This window comes from Ammodytes marinus (genome assembly GCF_949987685.1).
Source record: "Ammodytes marinus genome assembly, chromosome: 7".
Lineage (NCBI taxonomy): Eukaryota > Metazoa > Chordata > Actinopteri > Uranoscopiformes > Ammodytidae > Ammodytes > Ammodytes marinus.
The window spans coordinates 30,182,871-30,199,124 of record NC_137211.1 but is presented as its reverse complement, the minus strand read 5'-3'; the positions used below and the strand labels follow the sequence as shown (position 1 = coordinate 30,199,124).

Genomic DNA, 16,254 nt, shown 5'->3' with positions numbered 1-16,254 from the left:
CCAACAACAGACCCGCGGGAATACTCCTCTGAAGAAAAACACAGTGTTTACAATCACGCTTTGCTTGTTTCCTCAAGCGATTAAAGACATTGTGTTCAACTCAGCCTTTTACATTTAGCTTGTAATCCATGTTGAATCTAAACAGAGCTGTTACCCTTGTTTTTCTACTGGAAAGAAATGTATTAATGTGTCATTCATTTTGAGGACAATATTGTAGATTTTATTTGACATGGACATGACAATATCATTGGACGAACCAGATGCATTGTTTTCAGTGTATTAGCATAAATGCTAGTTTTCAACACCTGTCCAATACACCTCATGCTAACATCAAGATCCAGCATTCGATATCCAAGCTACTTGATTTCCCACTTTAATATTGTTACAAGGGAAGTTGAGACACATGTTTTATTTTGTAACATTATCCTGTTATGATAGTTATTAAACCAATTGGAGTCAAATACGGTGACCACTGTGTGTGACAGCGTGCACATGATGAGTGTGTGTGACATGCAGATGCTTGTAGTGCTGTTGCCATTAGAACCCACTGTACTGCCAGATGCCTGCACAAAGTCCACACTGTGTGTGTGTGTGTGAATGCATGTGTGTGTGTGTGTGTTCAAGCAGGTCAAAGCTCCAAATGTCCCAGTTAGGCACCTTTTTCCTTGTGACACACACACGCACGCACACACACACACACACACACACACACACACACACACATGCCCACCCACTCCCCTGGCCTACATCCAGGTATTTGTTGTGACTTGGCGTTAGAAGCGGAGAACAGCTCTGGTTGGCCTTTAGTTTCCCCCCAAGTGAGTCAATATCTGCTCCCTAATTGGTTGTTAATGAGCGAGTGTGTGTGTGTGTTCATGTTTGTTTGTTAGGGCATCTCGAAAAGAGCGAAAGTGTGTGTGTGTGTGTGTTTTGTGTTTGTGTGGGAGACCTTTCTTGACTCCTTCCTCCCAAGTTTGGCAGTTCCATTCTCGTCAATTTCTTTATTGTAAAAGCCCCCCCCCTCTTCCCCCCCCCACACACACACACACACACTAGACCTCACCTAATTAAACAAATGTTCCCCCTCTGCAAGTCCTGTTGTTCATTGCATCAGCCAGTGTGTCTCTGTAGGACAACTTTCACTTCAACATTATCTTCCTCATATGGGAGTAAGGCACTTAAATATGTTTGACACGCGCGCACACACACACACACACACACACACACACACACACACACACACACACACACACACACACACACACACACACACACACACACACACACACACACACACACACACACACACACACACCCCCCCCCCCCCCCACACACACACACACACACACACACACACAGGAAAACAAGTATGCACACTCCTGCTCATTCTCTGTGGGATTGGAGCAATGTGTTTATGCCAGTGCTGGATGAGGAGAGGCTCGAGACATTTGGCTCTCTGGAGGGTGTGATGACAACATCTCTCTCTCTCTCTCTCTCTCTCTCTCTCTCTCTCTCTCTCTCTCTCTCTGTGTCTCTCTCTCTCTCTGTCTCTGTCTCTCTGTCTCTCTGTCTCTCTCTCTCTCTCTCTCTCTCTCTCTCTCTCTCTCTCTCTCTGTTTAGCTCAATCACTGCCTCAATCTCTGCTTTTATCCCTCTGTAATGCGATTCTAAAGCACACTTTCACATGTCTGCAAGTAAATGAAGATTTGAAAAAGAAAGAATGATGGCAATTTAGGTTAGATTAGACAAGGGGTTGATTCTTTTATTCCCAATGAACTACGCTGATGGAGAGAGACACTCATACACACACTGTTACACACCAACAGTACTGGAAAATATTGGGACCAAATCAACTCTGTCATTAAACTATAATAACTTCAGTGCACATTGCAATGTGTATTTGAAATGGGAAACTATACTTGAAGGAACACCCATCATTGTGATCGTAACACTCTCCAAGTAAAGCATCTATCAGCAAGGTCAGAAAGGAAAGCACACGCACATAGAAGGTCAATGAAAGTGGGTTTCTACAGTGTGTGTGTGTGTGTGTGTGTGTGTGTGCGTGTGTGTGCGCGCTTGTGTGTCTGTGTTTCTGTGTACATGCGTGCGTGTGTGTGACTGGATGTGTGTTTGTTTGCAGGGATGCGTGTGTGTGTGCATGCAAGGATGTGTGTGAGTGTGCGTGTGTTTGTGTGTGTGGTAATGTTGCTAACTCGTTGTTCCCAATGCTACTTCTTGTGAAACCACAGTATGGTCCCGAACTGCTTGTAATCGTGCATGGTTAATGGGCAATTCAAAGAGCTCAACTCCAAATCTCTGTGTAGGTCTCTCTCTCTCTCTCTCCCTCACTCACTCTCTCTCTCTCTTCCCCCTCTCTATCTCCCTCTCTCTCTCCCTCCCTCTCTCTTCCCCCCTCTCTCTCCCTCTCTCTCCCTCTCTCTCTTCCCCCCCTCTCTCTCCCTCTCTCTTCCCCCCCTCTCTCTCCCTCTCTCTCTTCCCCCCTCTCTCTCTCTCTCCCCCCCTCTCTCTCGCTCCCTGGGTTGAGGCTCATTAGTGGAACATGAACGCTGTTGACCCTTAGCCCTCCCCTATGTCCCTGCTCCCTATCTAGCCTCTTTTTTCCTTTCTTTTTCTCTCTCTCCTTTCTCATCATCGCACTTGCCCCGTGCTTTCCCTCATCACCCCATCATCATTCACCCAGCAAGAGTTTGGCATTACTCTGTGTGTGTGTGTGTGTGTGTGTGTGTGTGTGTGTGTGTGTGTGTGTGTGTGTGTGTTGCCAGGGGCCAGGTCTTCACCAAGGACAACACAGGGGACTCTGTCCTTGTCTAACCCCCTGGAAATAGAACAAAGATGTGAGTGTGTGTGTGTGTGTGTGTGTGTGTGTGTGTGTGTGTGTGTGTGTGTGTGTGTGTGTGTGTGTGTATGTGTTAATGCTATGTACAATGTCCTGCATATGAGGTATAGCTAGTAATAATAATATGGTGGTCAGAGGTCCAGTAGGCCGACAGGGAGCAGCTCTGTAGAGCTTGTAAACGTGCTAATAAAGGACTGCATGTCCTTATGTTAGGGACTCATGAAGGAGTTTTACAATGACTCACACCCAACACTATAACCATCCAGGGTTCAATTCAGTCCTAATATTAATATAAACTAAAGGAATAGTTCAACATTTTAGATTGTTAACTGTGCGTGAATTTTTTTGTATAGAAATGTGCAAAGGTTACTCAGGTTAGCTTAGCTCTAACAAGGAGAGCAGGTCAAAAGTTCACTTTTTCAGCATCACTAATCGCTCCTGTGTGCTTGTTGAGATGTTTATTTACCACGTTATGTTGCGCTCTATATTTTACTTTTTTGTATGTTATTTTTGGTATAAAATACATTCGAGGAAAGAAACATGTTGAACTATTCCTTTAAGAATGTTTGAAAATACAATCAATATGACCTATATTTATAAAAGAAAATATACTGATCTTTTATTGACATTTTCCGTTCCTGTTTATTGGTGGCTGAATAAAGCCTTTAGCCTCTCCTGAATGACGGAGTAGGCTCACTGTAGGAGTTGCATGTCTAGCAGGCAGCAGCTAGCAGATGTCAGGTCTGTGTGAGGCCACACATGTCTGCAGTGAGAACACATGGACTGAACGCTCCACTGTGCCCCAATCTGAGCTGTTGACTCTACGCTAATGATGCGAGTCAAGCTAAACATAACAAAAGATTAGCGTTACCCAGCATGCCCTGCAACAGTGCTGGGAAGATGGTGATCTCACTTCTGTCACCAAATACTGGGAAACGTTAGATCACTTCAAAAGAATTAGGTTATTATTTATCAAATTTATTTTGGAATATGCTTTCCTTTTTTTTATTAATTTGAAAAAAGTTTGTTTTGTATTAGTCTGAAATAAACTGATTGATTAATTAAATCAATTGCGTAAAAACTCGGCTAACGCGCTGCTTTAGCGTGTGTAACACATCTACACGCCTAAACCAATGGTTCCCTCTGCAAAAATGCCGATTTTCTACGCCTTAAGCGCACGTTTGGTGTGGGCGCACGTTTACACGTAACATCACCAACATCAAATAAATGTATAATAATTATGATATTGGACAGTATCTGTAGCATCCGATAACCAAAACCCTGATATCAGAATGGGATCGTACTGAAAAATAATATCTCTAGAAAGTTGCAGCAGATCCAAACATGTGATCTGTGTGGAGGGACAAGCAAACTGTGAACCAACCATACAGGATGTGTTGCCTCATTCAGATGGACTTGATTATCTCAGTTACACATGTCACAGTGTCAGGGGGAACCTCCTCATGCGTATACAGATGTCACATGCCTTAAATAACATGCCTATTATTACCCACAGACACACACACACAGACACACACACACACACACACACACACACACACACACACACACACACACACACACACACTGTCTCAGGCATGACATATCAACATAATATCAGACCTGTCAATGTTCCTATAGCGGAGGCTTTGATTATGCTTTGCTAATCTGACCTATAATTTCCGTCCTGTCAGTTTTTCTCATGTCTACTCTGGAGCCCTGTCAACCGCGGCGCTCCGTTTGATTGACATGCTGTATTTTTTCTCTGATTAGAAAATACAAATTGCCAAACCTGTATGCAAAGAAATCAAAAGTTAAAATATTAGAAAAAATACTGTTCCCCCATTCAAACCATGGCTGACGTGCTCACAGCTGGGGTAAGTGATTCTGGAGAATGTTTGTTGATAAATCACCTTTTGTCAAAATCAGTGGACATTCTCCTCACAATCTGCTACCTGGCCGTACTGGTGTGTGTGCTGAAATCAAATCAAGTGTTTAATAAACAGCCTAGGATCTGTAAACTGGTATGTATGAACAGGTGGCAGATTATGAGGGGATATCCGCTGATTTTGACAAAAAAAAAGGTGATTTGTCAACAAACATTCTCCAGATTCGCTGACCTCACCTTTAATTGTTTGGTGTGACATCATATACTATGAACATAATCAAAGGGCTGTGATGGATGGTGACGCAGCATTCACAAAAGCCTCAACTGAACACTGGTTAGAAGGTGATTTTTGGTCGTATAAGGCTCCACTAATACAGCTGAGATGGGAAAGGCCTCTTATTTTTCGTTAAGAAGGAATGTTTGTCTTACGCTAAAAAGGTATTGAAAAGTGTTTATTTTTGAATGGGGAGGGGGGCTGCTGGTGTAGTGGTTAGAGTAGAGGATCTCCCAATCCGCCTTGGGTCATCCCACTCTCTGCCCAGTTCCATCTCTGGCTCTCGCAAACTGTGTTATAATAAAGTAAACATGCCCTATAATAATAATAATAAAAAATAAATATATATGTTTGAGTTAAAAACAAGTTTTTCTCCCTCCATCCCAACACAGCCCCTGCAAATAGACGATAACTTCTGCGGGCAGGACTTCAACCAGCCTCTAGGGGGCACCAGCGCTATCGAGGGCATCCCGCTCTATGTGGACAAAGAGGACGGCATGACCTCCGTGGCCGCCTACAACTACCACGGACACACGGTGGCCTTCGCCGGCACACGCAGCGGGCGCATGAGGAAGGTAAGACATCCTCCAGTGTGTGTGTGTGTGTGTGTGTGTGTGTGTGTTTTATTTTTCTGCTTTTTTGCGCGTGTGCGGGTTCTCAGTTTTCTCACCGTCGAGTGGCAACAGCATTACTCATGCTGTGCAACACCTCACTTCTCCAGTGATTGATTGATGCTTATTGGAAGAAACAATTCTTAGTATAAACTGTAGTCAAGCACAATTCAAAGATCATTCAATCCTTTTTGTTTGGCTTTGTTCAAGATATTCATCCGACAGTGACATTAGTTATAGCAGTATTTTATTGTGTCATTTCTGGCGATATATACTGTATATACTGTATATACAGTATATAAGAGTTACAGCCATAACTGACTGTGTCAGTTTACAGAAAACTATTTTCACCTTGAAGAAAAGTTGTGTCATTGTATTTGTATGTGATGCAGTGATCATTGGTTGAAGCATTGCTGTCACCAGACCCAGACTGTATTAATACAATTCTTGTTTGCTATATTTCGAATACATGTAAGGGCTATATCCATGTAGTACACATACACACAGGCTCAGCTGCACACAATTGTCTGAGCCAATGTGCGTTCATGCATTCACTCCTACATAAATGCATACAGTATTGGAGAGGGACTTTCTTATCAATTAAGTTCATGGGAAAAAATGACAAACACATTGTACATGCAATACTGAAACAAAAACAGCCTTCAATCAATCACCAATGCAAACTTTACCTCATGTCTGGATGTATAGTGTAAGTTGAAGTCAAATTGATATATGAGGCGTACACAAGGCAGCAGACGCTAATACATAGCAATAGAACGCTAGTTTGGTTGACATTCTGACGTTAAAAGCTTAAAACGACTCATACTATTGGCCCTGGTCTATTGGTTGGGCCCTAGAAAGCTTTCCCTCTATACACACACACACACACATACACAGTGTTATGTCTGATCATGTGTGTGTGCATACGTTTAAGGGCATTATGTGTGTGTTTTGTCTGACAAACAGCCTTTCACTGCTTGTCATTGACTGTGTTTTAAACATAGTGAATGAGACAGAGGATAAGGTATGCTGCAGGAGCTGTGGATATACAGGCTTTCCTCAGTGTTTCTCTGTCTGGGTTGATGTGTAGGGCTCATGCTGTTCCACCAATCAGCTGTGGAGCTTTTATCTTGCTGAGTGTTGTTTGGTCGTCTAGTCACAGTGAGGAGAGTCATGCAGTGTGTCTGAGTGGCTATAAGGTCATTTCTTATGCACCTCCTGTAGCTGTGTGTGTGGGTGTGTGTGTGTGTGTGTGTGTGTGTGTGTGTGTGTGTGTGTGTGTGTGTGTGTGTGTGTGTGTGTGTGTGTGTGCATGCGCGCGTGCGTGCATGTGTGTGTGATTGTGTGTGAAGCTGTTTTTGTTTGTGTGCTGTCCTCAATCCCAGGCAAGCAGTAATTTAACCATCCTGTTCAGCATACACACAGCATGCAGTCGCTTCGAGTGTGTGCTATGTGGTTTTTTACAGTGTGTGTGTGTGTGTGTGTGTGTGTGTGCGTGCGTGCGTCTGAAGTATCCAGGTTGAGTAGACGCACGGTGTGTGTCTGTGTGCCAATCAGCTGCTCCTTCATGTGAGATCCCACTGTGTTCCTTTCTCTTCATCTCCATTTGAGTGTGTCCGTTGTCACCAGTATACTCTGGAGACCCAACACTTACATGAGGATAGAAATAATTGCATAAATCCATACAAAATACAAAATAATAAAAGAACAAGTCCACGTTTCACTGTCAGTGGCATTTTTCACTTTGAGAAAGTTGAAGAGAAATGTTCCTAAGAGTGTTAGTGACTTTTATTCTTTTTATAAACTTGATAACTTTCAACTTGTCTATCATTTCGGAGGTGATTATCTCTTTGATTTAAGATGGCAGTGGATTTTTCGGAAGTCTTTGTGTTCACATGTTACTGTATGTAATGTCCAATCAAAGCCAGCTACTTTTGGAAATATTTAAGTTTATAGTTTTCGTAGATATTACCTTATCTGTTTGCGTCTGTATATTTCTCCTATACAACCATCTTTAACGGACAACGTATGTGTTTTTTTCAATACTCTGAACCTACAATCTCAATTTCTAAAGCACTTGCATCAACTAAACTTAGTTTCCATACTCATTCTTAGCACTATTATGAAGGTTATTACATCGTTTGTTCTATTTTGTCTGAATTATGATATATTTTGTCCAGAGAAACATGCCGATAATAAATTTCTAAGACCTGTATCTTCTGACCTATACAATGAAAATAAGGCTTTATCCAAAATCATCCAGTGATCATCTGGCATAGTTTCATTATGATTTCTATAAGTTAAACATGTGACCCTATTCACCTGCAGTGTCTGGCCTTTGAGCATTAGGCCTGTGTGCTCCCGTAGACGGTTTGGGGGGGGGTGTATCTGTTGCAGTAATGCTGCTGTCAAACTGCCCTAACACAGGTTATGTATAGTGCATTGGGTGCACTCCCACAGACACACACACATCTTACACACCTCCTTACACAGTTTCCTGTCTCTGCCGTTCTGCTAAGTCAACTGAAACCTGGCCCACTAGTCCTTGTGCCTGACCCCTGTTCTGTGTGTGTGTGTGTGTGTGTGTGTGCGTTTGAATGTGTGTGAGTGTGTGTGTGTTGTGTTGTGTATGTGTGTGTACAGTGTGTGTGTGTTTTAATATAAGTAGCCAACTGGCAACGTTTTGTATGTGTGTGTGTCCGTGCGTGTGTGCGTCCGTGCGTGCGTGCCTGCATGCCTGCCTACCTGCTTGTCTGTCTCTGTGCGTACGTGCGTGCATGTCTGAATGTGTGTGTGTGTGTGTTTGTGTTGGTGTGTGTGCAGACAGAGATGATTAGACTGTGTGTTGAGTGTGTGGGGGGTCAGCAGATCCTGGATGATATCCCTCTGATCAGCATCTCCCCCCCCCAGCCTGCCTGCCTCCCTGGGCCCGGGCCCGGGGAGGGGAAGGTTACTACGGAGGCTCACACAGATCAATGCAGCCGTCTGTACCAACAGGGACACTGCACCAATTACAATAAGTCAGCTTAGCGATTATTACACCTGTGGCCAGAGTGTTGGACATTACATTTGTTGGTGCCTGTCTGGTAGCCTTTCCTCTTTTAAAGCCTATGGAAACCTGGTCTAATAGTGAGAACAAAATCAATAGTTGGGTGTCTCAATCAGGTGATAAACACAATCTGATTGAAAATAAATGTTCATACATGTTATACAACTTAGTTTAGAAAAGGAGCATTTTTACTGTCTAGATCGTTAGACAGGACTGTGCGGGTGTAGCCGTTTCAAAAGGATTCCAGTGTGTGTTAGTTGGTTATATAGACATTCAGGGGGAGAAGTGCTGTGATTGGTTCAAAATACTAAAACCAGAGCATAGCTCATCTAAACCGCAGAATTTCTGTAAAGTTTACCAAACTTGAATGACAGTATCTTTCATTTGTATCGATACATATGCATAACTCTTTTCAGGTGATTCACTATCATGCAACTAACTCCCCAAATGACATAGTTAGAAGGAGTGTATGGATCCAGGGTTTACAGTAGCATAAGAAGGAGTGTATGGGTCCAGGGCTTACAGTGGCATAAGGAGGAGTGTATGGATCCAGGGTTTACAGTAGCATAAGAAGGAGTGTATGGATCCAGGGCTTACAGTGGCATTACGTTTATTAGATGAGGTATTTTTAAAATAACTGTTAAATGACTGAACTACTTTTGGCACACAACTGAATTCATAGGGATGAATGGAGCAGTGGAGCTGGGTTTAGCAGTGAGGAGAGAAAGAGAGAGGGAGGCTGATGTGGATGGAGAGAGAGAGGGAGAGAGAGAGAGAGAGAAAGAGAGAGGGAGGCTGATGTGGATGGAGAGAGAGAGGGAGGCTGATGTGGATGCAGAGAGAGAGGGAGAGAGAGAGAGAGAGAGAGATAGAGAGAGAGATAAAGAAAGAGAGAGGGAGGCTGATGTGGATGGAGAGAGAGAGGGAGAGAGAGAGAAAGAGAGAGGGAGGCTGATGTGGATGGAGAGGGAGAGGGAGAGAGAGAGAGAAAGAGAGAGGGAGGCTGATGCGGAGAGAGAGAGAGAGAGAGAGAGAGGGAGAGAGAGAGGGAGGCTGATGCGGAGAGAGAAAGAAAGAGAGAAAGAGAGAGGGAGGCTGATACAGAAAGAGAGAGGGAGCCTGATGCAGATGGAGAGAGATGGTTACGGGCTGTGTGGGTTTTATTGGTATTCATTGGGAGTTAAACTGTGGCTCCTTGGCCTAATGAAATGTAAAGCTGTGGTGTATTGATGTCTATACACACGCACACACACCCTCATTATAATTCCTGCAATGTGACTGTTGCTGAATGTGTGTTTGCCTGCGCGGTGTGGACATGTCTGGGCCTGCTAGACTGCCTGTATTGATTGATCTATGAATATATAATCACTGGTGTAAATCTCATAACCCAAGCAGTCCATTGGATTAAGGGCTGCTGGTGGTGTGTGTGTGCGTGTGTGTGTGTGTGTGTGTGTGTGTGTGTGTGTGTGTGTGTGAGAGGACATTTTTGGAATGTGAGGATATTTTGTCTGGCTCTCACTTTGGGACAGGCCTTTAAAGGGCTGCTTGAGGGTTGACACTAGGTTTTAATGTTCAGGTATTAAATTGGTTTTATGTAAGGGTTGGGGTAAGACATTTATTTGTGATGGTTAGGGTTAGGGCAAGGGGCTAGGGAATGCATTATAGTATAGCCGTACAAATGTGTGTGTGTGTGTGTGTGTGTGTGTGTGTGTGTGTGTGTGTGTGTGTGTGTGTGTGTGTGTGTGTGTGTGTGTGTGTGTGTGTGTGTGTGTGTGTGTGTGTGTGTGTGTGTGTGTGTGTGTGTGTGTGTGTGACATAAGCCAAAGTAACTGTGCTGCTTTACATCAGCATGACTGATCATAATGTCTTGAGCACACGGCATGTTTGTGCAAAATACCCAACTAACAACTCCACCATTGCTGACGTCATTGCTCTCTTTCTATAGCGTTTTTTTCGACTGCGCGTGTTAGAACTAACACTGTTGCGTCTTTCTGCAATTTTGACCGCACTGCTATTCCATATCAGTATTTCATTGGTTATAAATCTTAAAAGGTGTTGAATGAACATTTTCTCAGGTATTTTCTCATAAATTAATAAACAAGCTTTCCACACATTGGTTCCCTGGAACATTGTTTGAAGTTAGAAAGCTTCTTGAAAAGTTACTGTTTCACTGTAGTTGTTGTTGTTGTTGTTGTTGTTGTTGTTGTTTAGAGTAGCAATAACTCATGAGTTAAACATTGTTGTTAAAACACAAACTGTGCATCTGCTGCCAACATTCTTAAAGACCTTCTTCACCGGTGGAAGTATGTAGGTGTATTGAACTCTGAGATCCTATGTAGTATAAATGTGCAGAAACGTTTTAAATCTGTTCATCCTAGCCTGAGAAAAGGCAGAAAGAGTGTTTCATTGTCTCACTGTCTAACCCTACATTTTCCCATGTGTGACATCATACATGGTAAAATGTAGGGTTAGGATGAACAGGACAGCTGGGCCAAGGGAAAACTGAGGGAAGAAAAACCTCATTCATTATATTATAATAGTGATTTTATAATGATAGAACGCCGGTTCCGTATGGGTGAAGTATTCCTTTAATAACAATTCAAATCACAACATGTATGAATATCAAAACTATGCATTCATCGGATGAACAGTATATGCATTCAAAATTGTTGCTCTTTTGCTCAGCAAATCAAAGTTTGAAAATGATAAACCATTTATTTTAAACATCTAAGTACATGACTTTGTGGGTGGGGCCCCAATAGCTTTTAACAGCATAGAATTGCACTATGGTGGCTGGCTCATGCTGTTTATTGCAAGAAACATCCTACAAAGCTCTCCCTCAAACCTGGATATCCCTCCATTCCCCTTCATTGGGTCTTTCTCTGTTGTCTGCCTGGGAGAACAAGGTGCTCTCACCACATCGGGCTAGATGGGAAGAAAAACTCTTAGCAGCCTAAGTATTTTTAAGATTTCAGAAACAGAAAGAGGCAAGCAATATAGACAAAGAGAGATAGAGAGATTCACTCAGAGTGGTGTATAGGTGTGTGTGTGTGTGGGGGGGGGGGCTCATGTCATTTCATCATTTCCCTGCTAGCAGCAAATCCAATTACTTTTGCTCTTCCTCTCTATCTTGTAAGATATCCTGAGTGACAGGGCGGATAGGAGCAGCACTATACTGATGTAACTCTGCCAGTGGCCTGATGGACATGATGCTGCCACTTTGCTGCTCTTTGATCCGGGGGAGAAACGTGTGAGAGAGGGCTGGTTAGACATCAGACTGGTTAGAGATCAGACTGGTTAGACATCAGCCTGGTTAGACATTAGACTGGTTAGAGATCAGACTGGTTAGACATCAGACTGGTTAGACATCAGACTGGTTAGACATCAGACTGGTTAGACATCAGACTGGTTAGAGATCAGACTGGTTAGACATCAGACTGGTTAGACATCAGACTGGTTAGAGATCAGACTGGTTAGACATCAGTTAGACATCAGACTGGTTAGACATCAGACTGGTTAGACATTAGACTGGTAAGAGATCAGACTGGTTAGACATCAGACTGGTTAGAGATCAGACTGGTTAGACATCAGACTGGTTAGTCATCAGACTGGTTAAAGATCAGACTGGTTAGAGATCAGACTGGTTAGAGATCAGACTGGTTAGACATCAGACTGGTTAGACATCAGACTGGTTAGAGATCAGACTGGTTAGACATCAGACTGGTTAGAGATCAGACTGGTTAGACATCAGACTGGTTAGACATCAGGCTGGTTAGAGATCAGTTAGACATCAGACTGGTTAGAGATCAGACTGGTTAGACATCAGACTGGTTAGACATCAGACTGGTTAGACATCAGACTGGTTAGAGATCAGGCTGGTTAGACTGGTTAGACATCAGACTGGTTAGACATCAGACTGGTTAGAGATCAGGCTGGTTAGACATCAGACTGGTTAGAGATCAGACTGGTTAGACATCAGACTGGTTAGAGATCAGACTGGTTAGACATCAGACTGGTTAGACATCAGGCTGGTTAGACATCAGACTGGTTAGAGATCAGACTGGTTAGACATCAGACTGGTTAGAGATCAGACTGGTTAGAGATCAGACTGGTTAGACATCAGACTGGTTAGACATCAGACTGGTTAGACATCAGACTGGTTAGACATCAGACTGGTTAGACATCAGACTGGTTAGACATCAGACTGGTTAGACATCAGACTGGTTAGACATCAGGCTGGTTAGAGATCAGACTGGTTAGACATCAGGGAGCATCTAGGAGCCAGTATGGGGACCAGGGGTTCAGCCGGCCCCTGCTCCTTCCAACAATACTGTGGCTATGCCCCCCCCCCACACACACACACACACACTCACTGTCTTCACTGTGGCTATGCCCCCGTCCCCCCATTAACATTTTAAACTGTGGCTATGCACCTTCCCCCCCCCCCCACACACACACAGACACACACTGTCAATACTGTGGCTATGCCCACCCTCAAAGTCTATACTGTGACTATGCCCCCCACTCACAGTATATGCCCCAGTTCTCTTTACTCTACTATAGTTGCAGTTGCCCTTACTAGCCTTTGTCATTTGCATGCAGTATGCATACATTAGGGACACATACTATTATGTCCTAACATGTTGCCTTGGACTTGACCCTTGTGCTTCTATATCACATCGCTCAGTTGATGTGACGTCACTTCCACTGAGCAGAGGATTGTGGGTCAGATAAGCCATAAAAAGCATCCTGGCTGGCACACTGCAACAAATGTGACTGGATGTAATCGGACATCCGCTTATTTCTGGCATACTGCACATTTGGACATCCTAACTCTTTTTTGCTGGCATGCTTAATAGCATGGGAGTATGGCTATTGGAATGCAGGGCTTGTGACACTTAGGGGGAGTGACCCTCAGATTGTGAACCAATAGACACTACTTAGTTACAGATGAACTAGCTCCACCTCAACCAGCTATAACAGGAACATGTTGCTTGCACATAGATGGATAGGATCTATAATCTTATCATGTAATATTATATCAGTCATGAGGGCCATTTTTCATTAGAAGACGTGATTTGACTTTGAAGTAAATCTGATAATATGTCTCTCCTTTGACTTAAAGGTGCACTATGTTTTTCAGAGAAGGCGATTTGTTTACATTAGCAGAGCCTGCAATTAGTTTATAAAACATACAGTCCCAGACAAAAGTCTTGTCACTTATCAATTTTGTAGAAACAACAGTTTATAAACTGACTTTTAATGACTCCATTGGTTTTAGAAAATGTCTCATATGAAAGCTAAAACCCTCCCAAATGATGTTTAATATACTAAAATAAATTTGCTTCATTGAAAAACTATTGATCATTTAATGAACACAGAAAGGTCAGATGTTGGCAGGACAAAAGTCTTGTCGCCTACAGAGAGTAATGTGAAAATTGAACAAATAATTTACTTCAAATACAAAAATATGTTGCATAACATCAGTGAATTAAGTAGTGGTGCTGTGAGATCCATATTTAATATCTTGTATGACTTCCATGAGCTTGAAGGACTGCATCCATGCGGTTCAACAATGATTCATACAATTTATTGATGAAGTCATCAGGAATAGCAAAGAAAGCAGTCTTACATGCCTCCCAGAGTTCATCAAGATTCTTTGGTTTGGTCTTCCATGCTTCCTCTTTCATTCTACCCCAGACATGCTCAATGATGTTCATGTCTGGTGACTGGGCTGGCCAGTCCTGGAGCACCTTGATCTTCTTCGCCTTGAGGAACTTTGATGTAGAGATGGAAGTATGCGATGGAGCTGCAAAATTTTACCCCTTTTATGGTTGGGAATGTAAGAGGGAGCTAATTCTTCTTGATATTTTAGGCTATTGATATTGCCTTCCACCCTGCAAATCTTTCGCACACACCCATACTGGATGTAACCCCAGACAATGATTTTTCCGCCACCAAACTTAACTGTTTTCTGGGTGAATCTCAGATCCATGCAGGCTCCAGTAGGTCTCCTGCAATATTTGCGGCGGCTGTGATGGAATTCAACCGAAGATTCATCTGAGAAACCCACCTTCTGCCACTTTTCCAGCGTCCATCCTCTTAGCAGGCTGTGGGCCTTAGAAAATGCCACACATTTTTTTAAATTGCTTTTTGTTTAGTGCTGGTTTCTGGGCACTGATTCGACCAGGAAGGTGGATTTCTCAGATGAATCTTAGGTTGAATTACATCACATGGTTGCTCCATCGCATACTTCCATCTCTACATCAAAGTTCCTCGAGGCGAAGAAGATCAAGGTGCTCCAGGCCTGGGCAGCCCAGTCACCAGACATGAAAATCATTGAGCATGTCTGGGGTAGAATGAAAGAGGAAGCATGGAAGACCAAACCAAAGAATCTTGATGAACTCTGGGAGGCATGTAAGACTGCTTTCTTTGCTATTCCTGATGACTTCATCAATAAATTGTATGAATCATTGTTGAACCGCATGGATGCAGTCCTTCAAGCTCATAGAAGTCATACAAGATATTAAATATGGATCTCACAGCACCACTACTTAATTCACTGATGTTATGCAACATATTTTTGTATTTGAAGTAAATTATTTGTTAAATTTTCACATTATTCTCTGTAGGCGACAAAACCTTTTTTCCTGCCAACACCTGACCTTTCTGTGTTCATTATCATTTGTGAGGGTTTTAGCTTTCGTATGAGACATTTTCTAAAACCAATGGATTAATTAAAAGTCAGTTTATAAGCTGTTGTTTCTACAAAATTGATAAGTGACAAGACTTTTGTCTGGGACTGTATTTAATTTACATGTAATTCTTAGTATTAACCAATTCTATCATGATACATCAAATAAGAGCCTTTCCCAAAAAGAATGTTTCACAATTCTGAGAGAAATTTATGTATTTTTTTTGACAAATGTAAATAATTTGAATTAAAAGGTAAAAAAAAACATTACATTTACAGGCAAATGCATTTTCTACTGCATATTGGGCGGGACAGATTGGTCTTTTCTGGGGTGACTGTGTCTCAGGTGGTAGAGCGGGTTGGCAATGGCCAATGATCCAAGGGTTGGCGGTTTGATTCCCGCCCGGCCACCTGTGTCATGGTTGTTGTGTCCTTGGGCAAGACACTTCACCCACCTTGCCTTGTGTGAATGTGTATGGTTGCTGTATGTTTGAGGTGGTGGTCGGAGGGGCCGTAGGCGCTGAATGGCAGCCACGCTTCCGTCAGTCTGCCCCAGAGCAGCTGTGGCTACTATGGTAGTTTACCACCACCAGTATGACTGTGTGTGAATGAATGGAACCTGGAACCCTGTAAAGCGCTTTGAGCCCCCCCCCCCCCCCCCAAAGAAGCGTTGGTTTCACCCATGCAGGGATAAACTGTATACCAAGGAGGATACAGGCTCTTGGATCTTTTCCTATTGGATTGGACTGAGGCCGTGTGTGTATTGGAGCCTCCCACGCTCAGCAGTAGAACAAGCTGTCAGAATGATTAAGTCTAATCAGGAAACATGGGATGGGAGGTAATTTAGCATGTGAATGCTAATTAGCGATAGCATTTAAACT

General features: G+C 43.0%; 1 protein-coding gene across 1 annotated transcript in view; it reads left to right on the top strand.

Annotated features, from left to right (window-relative positions):
- The window catches only part of LOC307253425 (plexin-A1-like), a gene marked incomplete at its 5' end in the record, with an annotated part of 248,245 nt that overhangs the window by 13,665 nt on the left and 218,326 nt on the right, over positions 1–16,254 (top strand). Inside the window, one exon of the mRNA XM_080031459.1 lies at positions 5,412–5,594. Within this exon, the coding sequence (XP_079887585.1) occupies positions 5,412–5,594 (183 nt within the window). The remainder of the gene's footprint in view (positions 1–5,411; positions 5,595–16,254) is intronic.